We start from the raw sequence: 14,701 nt of genomic DNA, 5'->3' as shown, positions 1-14,701 counted from the left end.
TTCATAGACTCCAAATGCTTTCACAGCCTGCCATGGTACACTTTTACAAATTATATCAGTTATTTTGGGAAGATCAATGTATTACAGGCAGAAAACTAATGTCAACTTTACTACTTTCTAAATACAAATAGCAGGTACCTCGATTTCATACCCAGTCCTCAATGCATCTAGGATATGTTACGGATGAGAAATTAATTGACTTGCTTTTTAAAAATCTATTTGTATTATGCAGCTTAGTCGAACAAATTTGACTCCCAGTACGTTGTACAAGTTATCTAAATCTCAGCTGCACTACTTACTGGTATATTACTAAGCAAAAAGTTGGAAGCTAAAAGTCAACTGATGTCCTGAGAAAATAACTGTTAAAAATTGTAATGATGATGTGCATGATTGTCCACGATTAAATCCATGTTGAACCACTGCAAACCTTGTACTGTTCTTTTTGTTTGTTCATATGATATGGGCGTCGCAGGCTATGCCAGCATTTATTGCTTTATTTCCCATCCCTAATTGCCCTTGAGGGGGCAGTTAAGAGTCAACCACCTTTCTGTGGGTCTGGAATCACATGTAGACCAGACCAGGTAAGGATGGCAGATTTCCTTCTCTAAAGGACATTAGTGAACCAGGTGGGTTTTTACAACAATCGACAATGGCTTCATGGTCATCATTAGACTTTTTCTAATTCAAGATATTTTTTATTGTGTAAATTCCATCACCTGCCCTGGTGGAATTCGAACTCGGGTCCCCAGATCATTATTCTGAGTCTCTGGATTACTAGGCCAGGAACAATACCACTATGCCACTGGCTCCCAGGTTGGTGCTCCCACAGTAGTGATAATTGTAAAATAGAAACTTAGTGATGTAGGCAGAACAATGATCTGGGTCAAAATTGGAATAGTATGTGATCTGGAGGGATGTTTTAAGATATTCCAATGTGGGCAGCACGGTGGCGCAGTGGGTTAGTCCTGCTGCCTCACGGCGCTGAGGTCCCAGGTTCGATCCCGGCTCTGGGTCACTGTCTGTGTGGAGTTTACACATTCTCCCCGTGTTTGCGTGGGTTTCTCCCCCACAACCCAAAGATGTGGAGGTTAGGTGGATTGGCCACGCTAAATTGCCCCTTAATTGGAAAAAATTAATTGGGTACTCTAAAATTTAAAAAAGACAACGAGAGAAAAAAAAGATATTCCAATGTCACAGCTCGTATTTCCTTGTTAGTGCCACACTCTGTTGAGTTCTGCATTTGTTGCCCATGTCTAATTGCCCTTGAACTGAGTGGCTTGCTAGACCATTAAGAAGCAGCCTCATTTCTGTGGGTCTGGAATCACATGTAGGCCAGAACAAAGAAAAGTACAGCACCAGGAACAGGTCCTTCGGCCCTACGAGCCTGCTGCACCGATCATGATGCCTGTCTAAACTAAAACCTTCTGCACTTCCAGGGTCCCTATACCTCTATTCCCTATTCCCTGCACATCCTATTCATGTATTCGTCAAGATGCCTCATAAACATCACTATCCTATCTGCATCCACCAGCTCCTCCGGCAGCACATTCCAGGCACTCACTGCTCTTTGTGTAAAATGATTTGCCTCGCACATTTCTACTAAACTTTTTCCCTCGCACCTTAAATCTATGTCCCCTAAACATTGACTTTTCCAACCTGGGAAAAAGCGTCAGACTATCCACTCTGTCCATGCCACTCACATTTGTCCGGATTATTAAACTCCCATCTGCCATTTCTCTGCCCAAGTCTCCAACCAATCTATATCCTGCAGTATCCTCTGACAATCCTCTTCAATATCCGCAACTCCACCAATCTTACTGTCATCCGCAAACTTGCTAATCAGACCAGCTACATTTTCCTCCAAATCATTAATATAAACTATGAACAATAAAGGTCCCAGCACTGATACCTGCAGAACACTACTAGTTACAACCTTCCATTCAGAAAAGCGCCCTTCCACCGCTATCCTCTGTCTTCTGTAAGGATGACCGATTTCCTCATTAAAGTACAAAAGGTAGATAGTAATTTGTACACAGCAACTAATTTAGTGATCGGTGTGTTTGGATACTCTAAAAGAGCAGCTCTTTTAAGGCTGCACCTAGTGAGAATGTGGTTCAATAAACTTTGTTTTAATTAACTTATATCCACGATTAAGCAGCTAATGGGGTAAACACAGCTCTCTGTTATTTTACAGTTACAATATTTGATCGTTATCTTGACTGAACTTTGGTTGATTGTTTGTAGGTATAAGTAACACCGAATCACGCCAACCAGGCAAAGCACCAAATTTCAGTGTCAATTGGGTCGTGGATGACTCGGGCCTGGAAGTCATTAATGCCATGACAGGAAAAGATGACATAGGGCGTCCTTCTCGATTATGTAAATATGTTCTGCACAATCGCTGGCTACGTCTGCATGGAAAGGTAAGAATATCTAGTAATTCCCTTTCCTTCCCCCCCCCCCCCCCCCCAAAACTCCTATCTTTAATTTTCTTTTAATTCCAACAATTGTTTTTTAAATTTAGAGTACCCAATTCTTTTTATCCAGTTAAGGGGAAATATAGTGTGACCAATCTACCTATCTTGCATATCTTTGGGTTGTGGGGGTGAGATTCACGCACACATGGGGAGAATGTACAAACTCCACATGGACAGTGACCCGGGGCCGGGATCGAACCTGGGTCCTCAGCGCCATGAGGCAGCAGTGCTAACCACTGCGCCACAGTGCCGCTCTAATTCCAGCTATTTTCTTTTTTGTTTTAAATCCCACCACAGCATGCAAAGCTTTTTCTTCCAAGACATTCAATACTGACAATGGCAAACTTCCTTTTATGTTCTGCTGTTAAGTACTCTTAAGGCCAGATGAGAAAGTTCCACTGTGTTGCACCATCAAATACAAAGCAAAATTCAGAATAAATCGCCACTAACACTGTCTTACGCTCGTAGTCACATGAGAAGAACATTTCCTATTGTTCTGACTGACTACCTTGAAGCCTGTCTGAGTGGGACTGAGTACAGTTTTAATTATTTTACACAAACAAAAAATCGTATTACAACTTGCTGAACTCATTTTACATAGAACCCTTATGATCTAATGGCAACACTGCACCTGAAAAGCAGCTCGCCGCAGTGCAACGTGGCTGAAAGAAGCAGGGAGACCCCGCTCCCAGGATCTACCAGGCTCGCAACTCCTCGTGCAATCCAACACTTTTTAGCATACCTGCTAGTCTCACTCTAATGTGCAGATTCCTGGGGTACCTGAGGCTTTGGGAGTCATCCTCTTCGTCTCTGAGACCTCGGGCGAGCACTGTTCAGCATTGGTCCTCACAAACGGGGACTGGCACACGTGGGGACTCCTAGGGGTTTGAGGACCCAATTTGTATGCCCTTTTTGGCAGGGTGGTGCCCTGGCAGTGCCACGTGGGTGTCAGTCTGACACTGCCAAGGTGCCCATTGCCAGACTGGCACTGCCAAGTTCCCAGGCTGCCATTTTTTTGCACCTACGCGATTGGGCCGAGGGTGCCCTGTGTGGGTGTTGTGGGGAGCTGGGTCCCTCCCATAGTGCATTCGGGCTGGGGTCGGAGGTCCTTTCGGGGGGCCTTGGAGATCGGGACACCATTTTAAAATGGCGTCCCAATCTCGCGCTATACTGGGGAGTCCCAGTGAGCGGAGCCTCCCAGTGTACAAAGCGGGGCTATGTGCAGTCTCGGCTGTGCATTCCCCGCTGAGGCTTCTTGTACAATGCGAGTCACCGGAAAACACGCAGCTAAAAATGCTCCCTTCTGGGGCTTTGTTCCCATTTAGTTGAATCAAGCCCTAAGAGTGAGCAAAATTAGACTGATGCAGTCTCAGTAAACATACAATAGACCATCCCTTGGTTCTCGGATTTGAACTACACTCAGTACACCACTTTCTCTTCAGCTGTTGGTTACTTTTCAAACAATTTGCTTGAAAATGCAATTGTGAATCAGTTGGGTGTTAAATTTGCACCATCTGTTCAATGGTTTGCACTGAAACATAATTGTGGCCACCTCAAAATTAAGTTTCGACTGACCCATCAAACAAAAATGGTGCATTTTATGAAGGGGTTTGATACGGGTAGATTGGGGAAAGAACAGTTCCACTGGAAAGATGGTCAGAGGATTCAGAATCTAAAATGATGTGAAGGACGTACTGCCTGAAAGCAGTATCAGTAGTAACTTCCAAAAGAGAACTGGATATATAATTGAAAGGGATATTGCGGAAATGTCACAATAACTCGCAGCCGGTTTAAGGCTGTGAGACCTGTCCTTAGTCTCTTCCACTCAGCACAGCAGTAGTGCTGCATGATGCAATGGAATCACCCTTGATGTGAAGATGCAATTTTGTCTTCACAAGGATTGCACAATGTTCGCACCTGCTGTTGGACAGACATGTCTGCAACAGATCGATATCTGGAAGTTAAACATTTTTTTTTTAAGAGTACCCAATTTATTAGAGTATTTACTCTATTTTTTTTTTAGAGTACCCAATTTATTTTGTCCAATTAAGTGGCAATTTAGCGTGGCCAATCCAGCTAACCTGCACATCCTTTGGGTTGTGGGAGCGAAACCCACGCAAACACGGGGAGAATGTGCTAACTCCACACGGACAGTGACCCAGAGCTGGGATCGAACCTGGGACCTCGGCGCGTGACGCAACAGTGCTAACCACTGTGCCACCGTGCTGCCCTTGGAAGTTAAAATTGAGCATGTTATTTCATCATGTTGTTCCCCTTGCCCCCTGATGCCAGTGTAGTCTGGTTTTGTCACTTCACAAAGTATTAAGTTGGAGTCAGAAGGAAAGCAGAGAATGTCGGGGGTGACAAAGTCCCTTCACTGCAAGATATTAGTGAGCCACTTGGACTTTATGGCAATCTATTAGTCTTGTGGCCATGGTGACCACTAATCTGAGCTGCTTGTGTCTGGTTATTTTTTTTAAAATCAAGTACACAGAATGTTGGAAAAAAAATCAGGTCTGGCAGCATCTGTAGGCAGAGGAAACAAGTGTTTCAAGTCCATTAGGCTCTTCATCAGAACTAAGATAGGGAGAATGTGTTGGATACTAAACTAACTGCTGACCGTGGACTCTGTTTTGGTCCTTTTTGTTTTGTTGTATTTGGAATGTAGGGGGTGGTGTTTGGGTTTGTATGTTGAAGGGGATGCTGGTTGGGGGATTGATATTGTATTTGCTATTCTTAGTTATCTTTTGTTTGGTGCATTTGATGAAAATGAGGAGCATTACTTTGTTTTTTTTTAAAACTAGCTGGGAGAGATTGCAACGAGATGTAGCAATCATAGGAGCAAAAGACAGGTGGCCAGGGTAGCATGGTACCACAGTGGTTAGCACTGCTGCTTCCCAGCGGCAGGGTCCCACGTTCGATTCCCGGCTTGCGTCACTGTCTGTGCAGAGTCTGCACGTTCTCCCCATGTCTGTGTGAATTTCCTCCAGGTGCTCCGGTTTCCTCCCACAAGTCCTGAAAGACGTGCTTTTAGGTGAATTGGGCATTCTGAATTCTCCCTCAACGTACCCGAACAGATGCCCGAGTGTGGCGACTAGGGGATTTTCACAGTAACATCATTGCAGTGTTAATGTAAGCCTACTTGTGACAATAAAGATTATTATCATTATTAGGTATGGGAGACCTGGTTGGGGAGGGGGGATGGTGGTTATTGCATTGAGATAATAAATGTATGGGGTATTCAGTTCTGATGACTAAAGCGTTATGCCATTTTCAGTTATGACTTGTAACAAACATAGGAAAAGCTTTAAAAAAAATACAGTAGATGCACTTACACTGAGATCATTATATTCAAAACTGTTTTCATTTGTGTCCAGTGGGACATGGAATCCACTTAAAGTCTATTCTCTCTTTCCCCATCCACATTCCTGCAGTTGCCATTCTTGCATCGATCCAAACAGGAGAAGTTCAGTTCATACTATGAAGCAAAGCAGGCTGCCACCGAATATCAAGCTGCCAAGGAGTCCTTGATCAAAGAGTTCCAGAGGAGTGGATTAGGCATGTGGGTGAAAAAGCCCATTGAACAGGATCAATTCGCTCTGTCTGGCTGAGCCCATGTTGGGATTTCTAAGGATGCAAAGCTGCTGGAATTCCATGTGTCAGATGTATTTATTAACTTGTAACTTTAAACTAATTTGTTTTTTTAATTTCCTTTTTTTTAAAAAGCGTGTCCCTTTTCTTGGCTATCAGCTAGATTTTTAAAGTTGCACAAAAAGCAATGTACACAATGTTTGTTTTCATTGGCCTCTAAACTAGCAGATAATGTTAGCAATTGAAGCTGTAATTGAATTGTGCAGTATTGAAAAGGAAATTGACCATAATTACGATTATACCCTAAACTATTCTGGTTTAAAACATGGTATAAGTTTCTAAAACGATAATGTTGAGTTCTGTTTCTGAAAATATATTATACAGGAAGTAACCTGTAAAATTGTCATGACTTTTCAACCTTTAGAACTGTTCTTTTTGGTTTTGCAATTTAGCACTTTTGACACAGAACTATTTGTGATGGGAGGAAGCATGTGTTTTGAATTCAAATGCAAAGGTCAGTGTGCCAGATTCACGGTCCATGCGGTTTTCTAATGGACAGAAAATCAATTGGATTACAATTTGGGGAGTGCTGACAGGTGCACTCAAATATCTACAATCCACTCCTGTTTCATGAAGTTCCACAGCAAAAGCACTCAATCATACAATATTTCCCTATATATGTTCTCAGGATAAATATCATGTCCAAAAATGCTTGAGAACTGAAACTTTGAGGATAATGTGGGCGCTTCTCTAAAGATTTAAGAAGGGGGAAAATATTTTTCGACAACAGAAATGTAATGTCCAAGCCTGCTAAATAATCAGAGCCATCGCAATCAAATGTGGTACTTCAATTGTAGTACTTAGGTATCTTTATTTTTGACAGCTGCGGTATCTTTTTGCAAATCAACTTCATTGTCGCCATCAAACGAGAGTGCTTTCTTTAAGAACAGGTCATAATTTTAACTTAAAGGCAGAATATGATGATCTCAGTGGCTCTTGTTGGTACAGGTGCATCTCTTGCAAAAGTGATGCAGTTACGTTCAACCAATTCATGACAAGTCCTCAACTGTAAATTGTCCAGGCAGATTGGGCACGTGTTCTGTGACAGTTCTTTCACTAGGAGTCTGAGCAGCTAGCCAAGAGTTCAGTTTTAAAATCAAAGTCCAAAATATTGCAATTTTAAAAAATGTAGTGAAGAGTTGATGTGCATTTTGGTAAATTTTAAATTTAAGCCTAGCCTAGCCATAAAAGGGATGCTATCTGTCTATATGTGTGCCTGCTGCTTTCTCCTTGTTCTTTTTTCATGCACGACTGTTGCCGTGCTTATTTCTTTGTTGTGTAAACTGGAATAGCATATGCTTTGATGCCAATGTTCCTTGCATTAAACTTTTGCAACTGAATGAAGGCAACTGAGAGTGTAAAGGGTCACAGAACAACAACCAATTGTAATTTGTTGAAGGTTCAGGTCATGTGTCACAGAAATAAAGGGTGGATGCAAGTTAACCGAGATTGTAGCACTTGAAAACTTGTTGAATTACAAGTGGAACAATTCTGGTTATGATATTTCATTTTGGGGCTGGCAGTGTCTCCTACAAGATCCTCGACCTTTGGTGTTGAAAGGTCAAAGTGTTGCTGCCAAGTTATAACCAATACACTAAATAACTGTGTAACTGCCTTAGAACTAAACTAATCAAGACGTTTTTAGTGGCATAAGATGAATGAATGCCTTGAGGACACAATATTGGAACTTATCTTCTGCTTAATAGATCAGGTCCAGGAGATTGAGATTCAGATGATTTCCGTGTTTATGCTGTGGCCTGGCACCACTTCTGTGGCTGGAGGCCAATTTCCAAGCAGGAGGCCGACTGTTCTGCCATCTGCAAGAATGTTAGGATCAGCGGTTTGGAAACTTTAGATTTTCCTCAATACATTAATGATTATAGCCAGTACTTAAATTGCTGTTATTTCACAAGTGTCAGTATGTTATGATACTGACTTCAGAAACTGCAGAATAACATGGAAACTTGTGAAGCTGGCTCTCATACCAGAATGGGAGGTACTTAGTTCAACATCAGATGACAAAAGCTAAGATGATATAGATTTGCAATCCTGTGGAGAATTCTTGAGCTTGGGTCCTTTTACTTATGAGTGGAGTTAGTGCCTGTGGGCGGCGTGTCCACTTTGACAATGCTCGCTCGGGTTCAATGTGCCCTTAAAGCTCACTTGTTACACGATCTATTAAATATACTCTGTTTATTTTTGTTATCTTCATTCTGAGCCTTTGCTTAACTGAAAGCACAGCCGCTGTTGATGCTGTCATCATGGCCATTTTGAAGTGAGCAGAACCACGTCAATAGTCAGTCTGGCACAATCAAGTGTAAGTTATTCAACATATTGTTAGATCTTCCAAAACCATTTCATGAGATACAGAATTATTAATTGGCGTGTCTACTTATAAAATATGCATGCATATAAATGCTGTATTAGTTACTGCTTTCTGCCAACTCTACTTCAGGTAGTATATCAATCAGCAGTGTCAATCCTGCTGAAACCAACAATTTAGCAGCATCTACTGAGCTTTTTGTTGCTCCTTATTACTTATGTTATTAAAATGATGAGGTATGCTTTTTTAATGAATGAGTTATATGTTTGAGGTTCATCTGTATTGCGTATCTTTTTGCATAGTTTGTTTGTAGTGTTTTGCTGTCATTAGAATTTGTGCCCCAGAGGCAGCATGATGACACAGTAGTTAGCACTGCTGCCTCATGGATCCGAGGTCCCAGGTTCAATTCCAGACTCGGGTCACTGTCCATGTGGAGTTTGCACATTCTCCCCATGTCTGTGTGGGTCTCACTCTCACAACCCAAAAAGATGTGTAGGGTAGGTGAATTGGCCACGCTCAATTGGAATTGCCCCTTAATTGGAAAAAGTAATAATTGGGTACTCTAAACTACAAAAAAAAGAATGTGTGTCTTGGATCCCAGATTACATAGAAACAGAAAATAGAAGCAAGAGAAGGCCATTCGGCCCTTCGAGCCTGCTGCACCATTCATCGCGATCATGGCTGATCATCAAGTTCAATACCCTGATCCCGCCTCTTCCACCCAACCAACATCCCTTAATCCTTTTAGCCCCAAGAGTTAATTCCTTCTTGAAATTACACATTTCGGCCTCAACTACTTTCTGCGGTAGCGAATTCCACTCTCTGGGTGAAGAAATTTCTCCTCACCTCAGTCCTAAAAGGTTTACCCCTTACCTCAAACTATGACCCCTAGTTCTGGATTCCTCCACCATAGGTTACATTCTTTCTGAATCTACCCTGTCTAATCCTGTTAGAATGTTGTAAGTTTCTATGAGATCCCCTCTCTCTTCTAAACCCCAATTAATAGAATCCTATTAGATTTAGTCTCCTCATGACAGTCCCGGTATCCCAGGAATCCGCCTGGTAAACCTTCGCTGCACTCCTTCCATAACAGGAACATCCTTCCTCGGGTAAGGACACCAAAACTGCACACAATACTCCAGGTGTGGCCTCACCAATGCCCTGTACAATTGCAGTAAAATACCTCTATTCCTATAGTCAAATCCTCTTGTTATGAAGGCCAACATACCATTTGCCTTCTTTGCTGACTGCTGTACCTACACGCTTACTTTCAACGACTAATGCACAAGGACACCAAGTTCTCGCTGAATATTCACCTCTCTCAATTTACACCCATTCAAATAATAATCTGACTTCCTATTTTTGCTACCGTAGTGGATAACCTCACATTTATCCACATTATACTGAATCGACCATGCATAAGTCCATTCACACAGCCTGTCCAAATCTGATGAAGCATTTCTGCATCCTTCTCACAGCTCACCCTCCCACTCAACTTCGTATCCTGTGCAAATTTGGAGATAAGACATTTAGTTCCCTCGCCCAAATCATTGATATATTTTTTGAGCAGTTGAGGTCCTAGCACAGATCCCTGCGGTACCCCACTTGTCATTGCCTGCCAATCATAGAAAGAACCATTTATTCCAACTTTTTGCTTTCTGTCTGCTAACCAGTTTTTTATCAATCTCCAGACACTACCCGTAATCCCATGCGCTTTAAGTTTACGTATTAATCTGCCATGTGTGGCCTTGTCCAAAGCCTCGTGAAAGTCTAAATAAACCACATCCAACGGTTCTCTCTGGTCAACTCTACTAGTAATATCTTCAAAGGATTCTAGTAGATTTGTCAAACATGATTTTCCTTTCGTAAATCCATGCTGACTTTGTCTGAATACACCACTGCTTTCCAAATGCAGTGCTATGAAATCTTTGATAAGCAACTTCCCTACTACCGCCGTTAGGCCCACTGGTCTACAGTTCCCTATTTTCTCTCTACCTCCCTTTTTGAATAGCGGGGTTTCATTCGCTACTCTCCAATCTGTAGGAACCATTCCAGAGTCCAAAGAATTTTGAAAAATGACCACGAATGGATCTACTATTTTTTAGGACCACATCCTTAAATTCTGGGATACACATTATCAGGCCCTGGAGATTTGTTTGCCTTCAATCCCATTAATTTCCCCCAACCCATTTCTTTACTAAAACTAATTTCCTTCAGTTCCTCACAAAAACTTGTGCTTCTCAGAACTTATGCTACATTATTCATATCTTCCTTTGTGAAGACAGTAGCACAGTACAAATTTAGTTCCCCAGCCATTTCTTTGTTCCCTGTTATGAATTCCCCTGAATTGGAAAAAAATAATTGGGTACTCTAAATTTATTTTTTAAAAGTCACCCAATCTATAGGCAGATTAAAGTCACCCAAATCACATGCATCTCTGATTTCCTGTCTAATGCAATTCCCAATATTACCACTGCAGTTTGCTGGTCTGTATACCACCCATACAAATGTTTTTGCCCCTTGATGTTTCTTAATTCCACCCAGAGAGATTCATATCATCTGTACTAATATCATTCATCAATATTGTATCAATATCTTCTTTAATAAACAATGTAAGAAGTCTTACAACACCAGGTTAAAGTCCAACAGGTTTGTTTCAAACTCTAGCTTTTGGAGCACTGCTCCTTCCTCAGGTGAATCCTGAGGAAGGAGCAGTGCTCCGAAAGCTAGTGTTTGAAACAAACCTGTTGGACTTTAACCTGGTGTTGTAAGACTTCTTACTGTGCTCACCCCAGTCCAACGCCGGCATCTCCACATCATTAATAAACAATATAACTCCACCACATTTTCATTTCTATCTGTCCTTCCTAAAAACTCAATAGCCCCCAATGTTTAGTTCCCATCCTTGGTCACCTTGGAGCTATGCCTCCGTAATCCCAACTATATCATATCCCTTTACTTCTATCTGCGCAACTAATTCATCCATTTTATTTTGAATGCTCCACCTGTTCAGGTACAAAACCTTAAGGCTAGTCCTTGTAACGTACCCTGTGCCTTCCCTACTATTTCTTCCAGTGTTATTATCTGATACAGGTCCTTGATTTCTCTGCTACCACTTTTCTTATTCTCCTTTCGGTCTTTTTCTCTTGTTCTTGATTCCCCCTGCTCTGAATACTTACATAGATTCTCATCCCCCTGCCATCAAGTTGACAGGTTGTGCCTAACTGCTGAGAAGGACATGGTGAGCAAACTTAATGCTCCACATGAATGAAAAATGAAAATTGCTTATTGTCACAAGTAGGCTTCAAATGAAGGTACTGTGAAAAGCCCCTAGTCACCACATTCCGGCGCCTGTTCGGGGAGGCTGGTACGGGAATTGAAACGTGCTGCTGGCCTGCCTTGGTCTGCTTTAAAAGCCAGCTCTTTAGCCCTGTGCTAAACTAGCCCCTCATGTTGTATAACTAACTCCTATCTGAATGAGCATGTCAAAGGCAGTATTGCTAACCATGCAGCAAGATATTGCAAAGTGGGCCCCCATCCCCTCGTCTTTTTGTCTGGACTGCTTTTCAACTTACCCAGTGTTCTTCAGTTGAAAACCTTCAGGGAAGGTTCAGTTGAATCTTCAGTTCAGGGAAAACCTATTAAGAGGAGGGAAATGTGCTGCAAGCTAGCTTTGGACATAGATTTTTCAGTGGTAATGCTTTCATATGGACCCTAAAAATTGTTTCAGTATTCTTGATAATTTAGATCTTGGGCGAAGGTCTGTGATGGGGTCCTGTGCTCCAGTTTAGATCTTGGGCAAAGGTCTGAGATGGGGTCCTGTGCTCCAGTTTAGATCTTGGGCGAAGGTCTGAGATGGGGTCCTGTGCTCCAGTTTAGATCTTGGGTGAAGGTCTGAGATTGGGTCCTATGCTCCACTGGAATTTGAGTTTAATGTGCTTAATTTCCTAAGCAGACCAATGATTTTCCCTGTAGTTCGGTGATGAATCTGATTCTTTCAGAATAGGTTTGTCTTGACCTCCAAGTAAAGCCTCGACTTGACCTCCAAGCAAGGTCTTCCTTTACTCTCCAGCCAGCTGGACTATAAAAACTGCAAGTTTGAAGAAGCTGAGACCTTGTCTGTGATCTTTGAACACCATTTACTCTGGGTGAGTAATCGGTGGCCATGGATAAATGATGGGACACACTTAGAAAGTTTTCTATCCACGGTGGTCCAGAGAGCTGAGAATGCCTGACTCAGATTGCTTGAAAGTGTGAGAGCTTGAAAGATAGGTTCGGAGAAAGTTGTCTCTTTCCACGGGGAGAAAAGCAAGAAGAAGAAAAAAATGGAAAGTATTGGTGACTTGATAGAGGTGTACAAGGTGATGAGAGGCATGAGAGTGAATAGCCAGAGACTTTTCCCCAGGGTGGAAATGGCTGTCAAGTGGGGACATCATTTTAAGGTGATTGGAGGAAGGTTTAGGGGAGATGTCAGATGTAGGTTCTTTACACAGAATGTGGTGGGTGTGTGGAATGCACTGCCAGCAGAGGTGGTGGAGTCAGAGTCATTAGGGACATTTAAGCGACTCTTAGACAGTCACATGGACAGCAGTAAATTGAAGGGGTGTAGGTTCGGTTGATCTTAGATTAGGATAAATCGTCGGCACAACATCATGGGCTGAAGGGCCTGTACTATGCTGCAGTGTTCTATGTTCTATGGATGTATTTGACTGAGGTTCCATATTGAGATCAAAAATAAGTGCTGTAATCAAATACGTAATTACTGCAGGATTTAACATTGGCCCGGAATACTGATTTCTATGATGAATAGTTTGATAGACAATGTAAATGACTATCTAATGAAAGAAAATCAACTGTCATAGCCAGCCAAATTTCAGGTTTTAGGAGTTTTGCTGTAGTATTAAAAATAGAAATGGATTTCAAACAGCACTAACTATTTGGTCCCTTCACTGATACTCCAGTTCACATTACGCCTTTGCTTGTAGTACTACTTCAATTTCTTGAAATTTAAATTGAATTTAACTGCTGTTTCTACTTTTGAAGATGCTTGGGGGCTACCCAAAACTGATGGTCATAAATAGAAGATAGTCACTAAAAAAATCCAATAGGAAATTCAGGAGAAACTTCTTTACTCAAAGAGTAGTGAGAATGTGGAACTTCTTACCAAATGGAGTGGTTGAGGCAAATAGGATAAATGCGTTTAAGGAGAAGCTATGTAAATGTATGAAGGAAAAAGGAATAGAAGATTATGCTTATTGGGTCAGATGAAGATGGGCGGGATAAGATTCCTGTGGAGTGTAAATGCTGGTTTAGATGAATGGTCTGTTTCTGTGCTGTAAATGCTATGTAATTTTATGTAATTAACTAGAATATTTATCACATTTGTAGAGAAGCAGTACTGTAATGTCTCATATAATAGTAGATCTGGTTTCCCACCCTGAACCCTGTTGGCATCATCCTCACCATAGGTATCATCAGTTAAATGTGCCCTGTCCAGACTGTGAGATCTTATCAAAAATGTGAATTTTCTCCACACAATGGAAGTGTATTGTCAAGTATCTTGTGGTGCGATCTTTGCACATCATGGGACATAGAGAGGAGACTGTGTGTTACATTGCCTCACAGGGGAACCTAGTCTAATATTCTCTTCTGTAAGCTTATTTTGTGACCTTTTTAATTTTATAAGGAACAATCGCTTAAACACAACTTTCATTGTCTTCTGTAATGTAATTTTGTACTCAACCATTGGAAGCAACTCAGTGAATACAATGTTTGTTTAATTCACCTTGTACGTAACAAATCAATCCTGTTAAGCTGTCATTCATTTCCTAGCAGTTTAAGACATTCCAAATTCAAGCAAAAAGTATGAAATAAAATTTAACACTTAGCTCAAAACAATTTTTTTTGAAATGTTGTAAATATTCAATATTAGACAAACATTAATTCTGCATACGCACACCATTGTACACATTTATGAAGAAGTGAAAATAGTGAAGCTGGAGTAATTACTTCCTGACATCACCATTTTGTTCTATATACAGATGCACTTAAAATGTCAGGATATCCTCCATCCTTCAGAATAAACACATTGCTGGCATGTCAACAGTTAATCAAACATTGGAAATATTTTCCAAGAGTGAGACTTAAGTGACACCTCAAAATTTAAAAAAATTCAGGCTGATTAGTCATGTTGGGCAAAATGATGGAAGTTTGCAGGCATTTGATCAAGACAATGTAAATGGTAACTTTA

At 41.4% G+C, this 14,701-nt stretch overlaps 1 protein-coding gene across 4 annotated transcripts in view; it reads left to right on the top strand.

Moving 5' to 3' along the window:
* adarb1b (adenosine deaminase RNA specific B1b) overlaps positions 1–8,705 on the top strand; it is a 391,221-nt gene extending 382,516 nt beyond the window's left edge. For all 4 annotated transcript variants that reach the window (XM_038787593.1, XM_038787596.1, XM_038787595.1 and 1 more), the window contains 2 exons: positions 2,245–2,423; positions 5,912–8,705. In XM_038787593.1, the coding sequence (XP_038643521.1) occupies positions 2,245–2,423; positions 5,912–6,088 (356 nt within the window). In that variant the 3' untranslated portion in view covers positions 6,089–8,705. The remainder of the gene's footprint in view (positions 1–2,244; positions 2,424–5,911) is intronic.
* Positions 8,706–14,701: the final 5,996 nt, after the last annotated feature.

The sequence above is a fragment of the Scyliorhinus canicula genome, chromosome 2, assembly GCF_902713615.1.
Source record: "Scyliorhinus canicula chromosome 2, sScyCan1.1, whole genome shotgun sequence".
Lineage (NCBI taxonomy): Eukaryota > Metazoa > Chordata > Chondrichthyes > Carcharhiniformes > Scyliorhinidae > Scyliorhinus > Scyliorhinus canicula.
The sequence above is the reverse complement of the archived record's forward strand: the minus strand, read 5'-3'. Positions and strand labels throughout refer to the sequence as shown.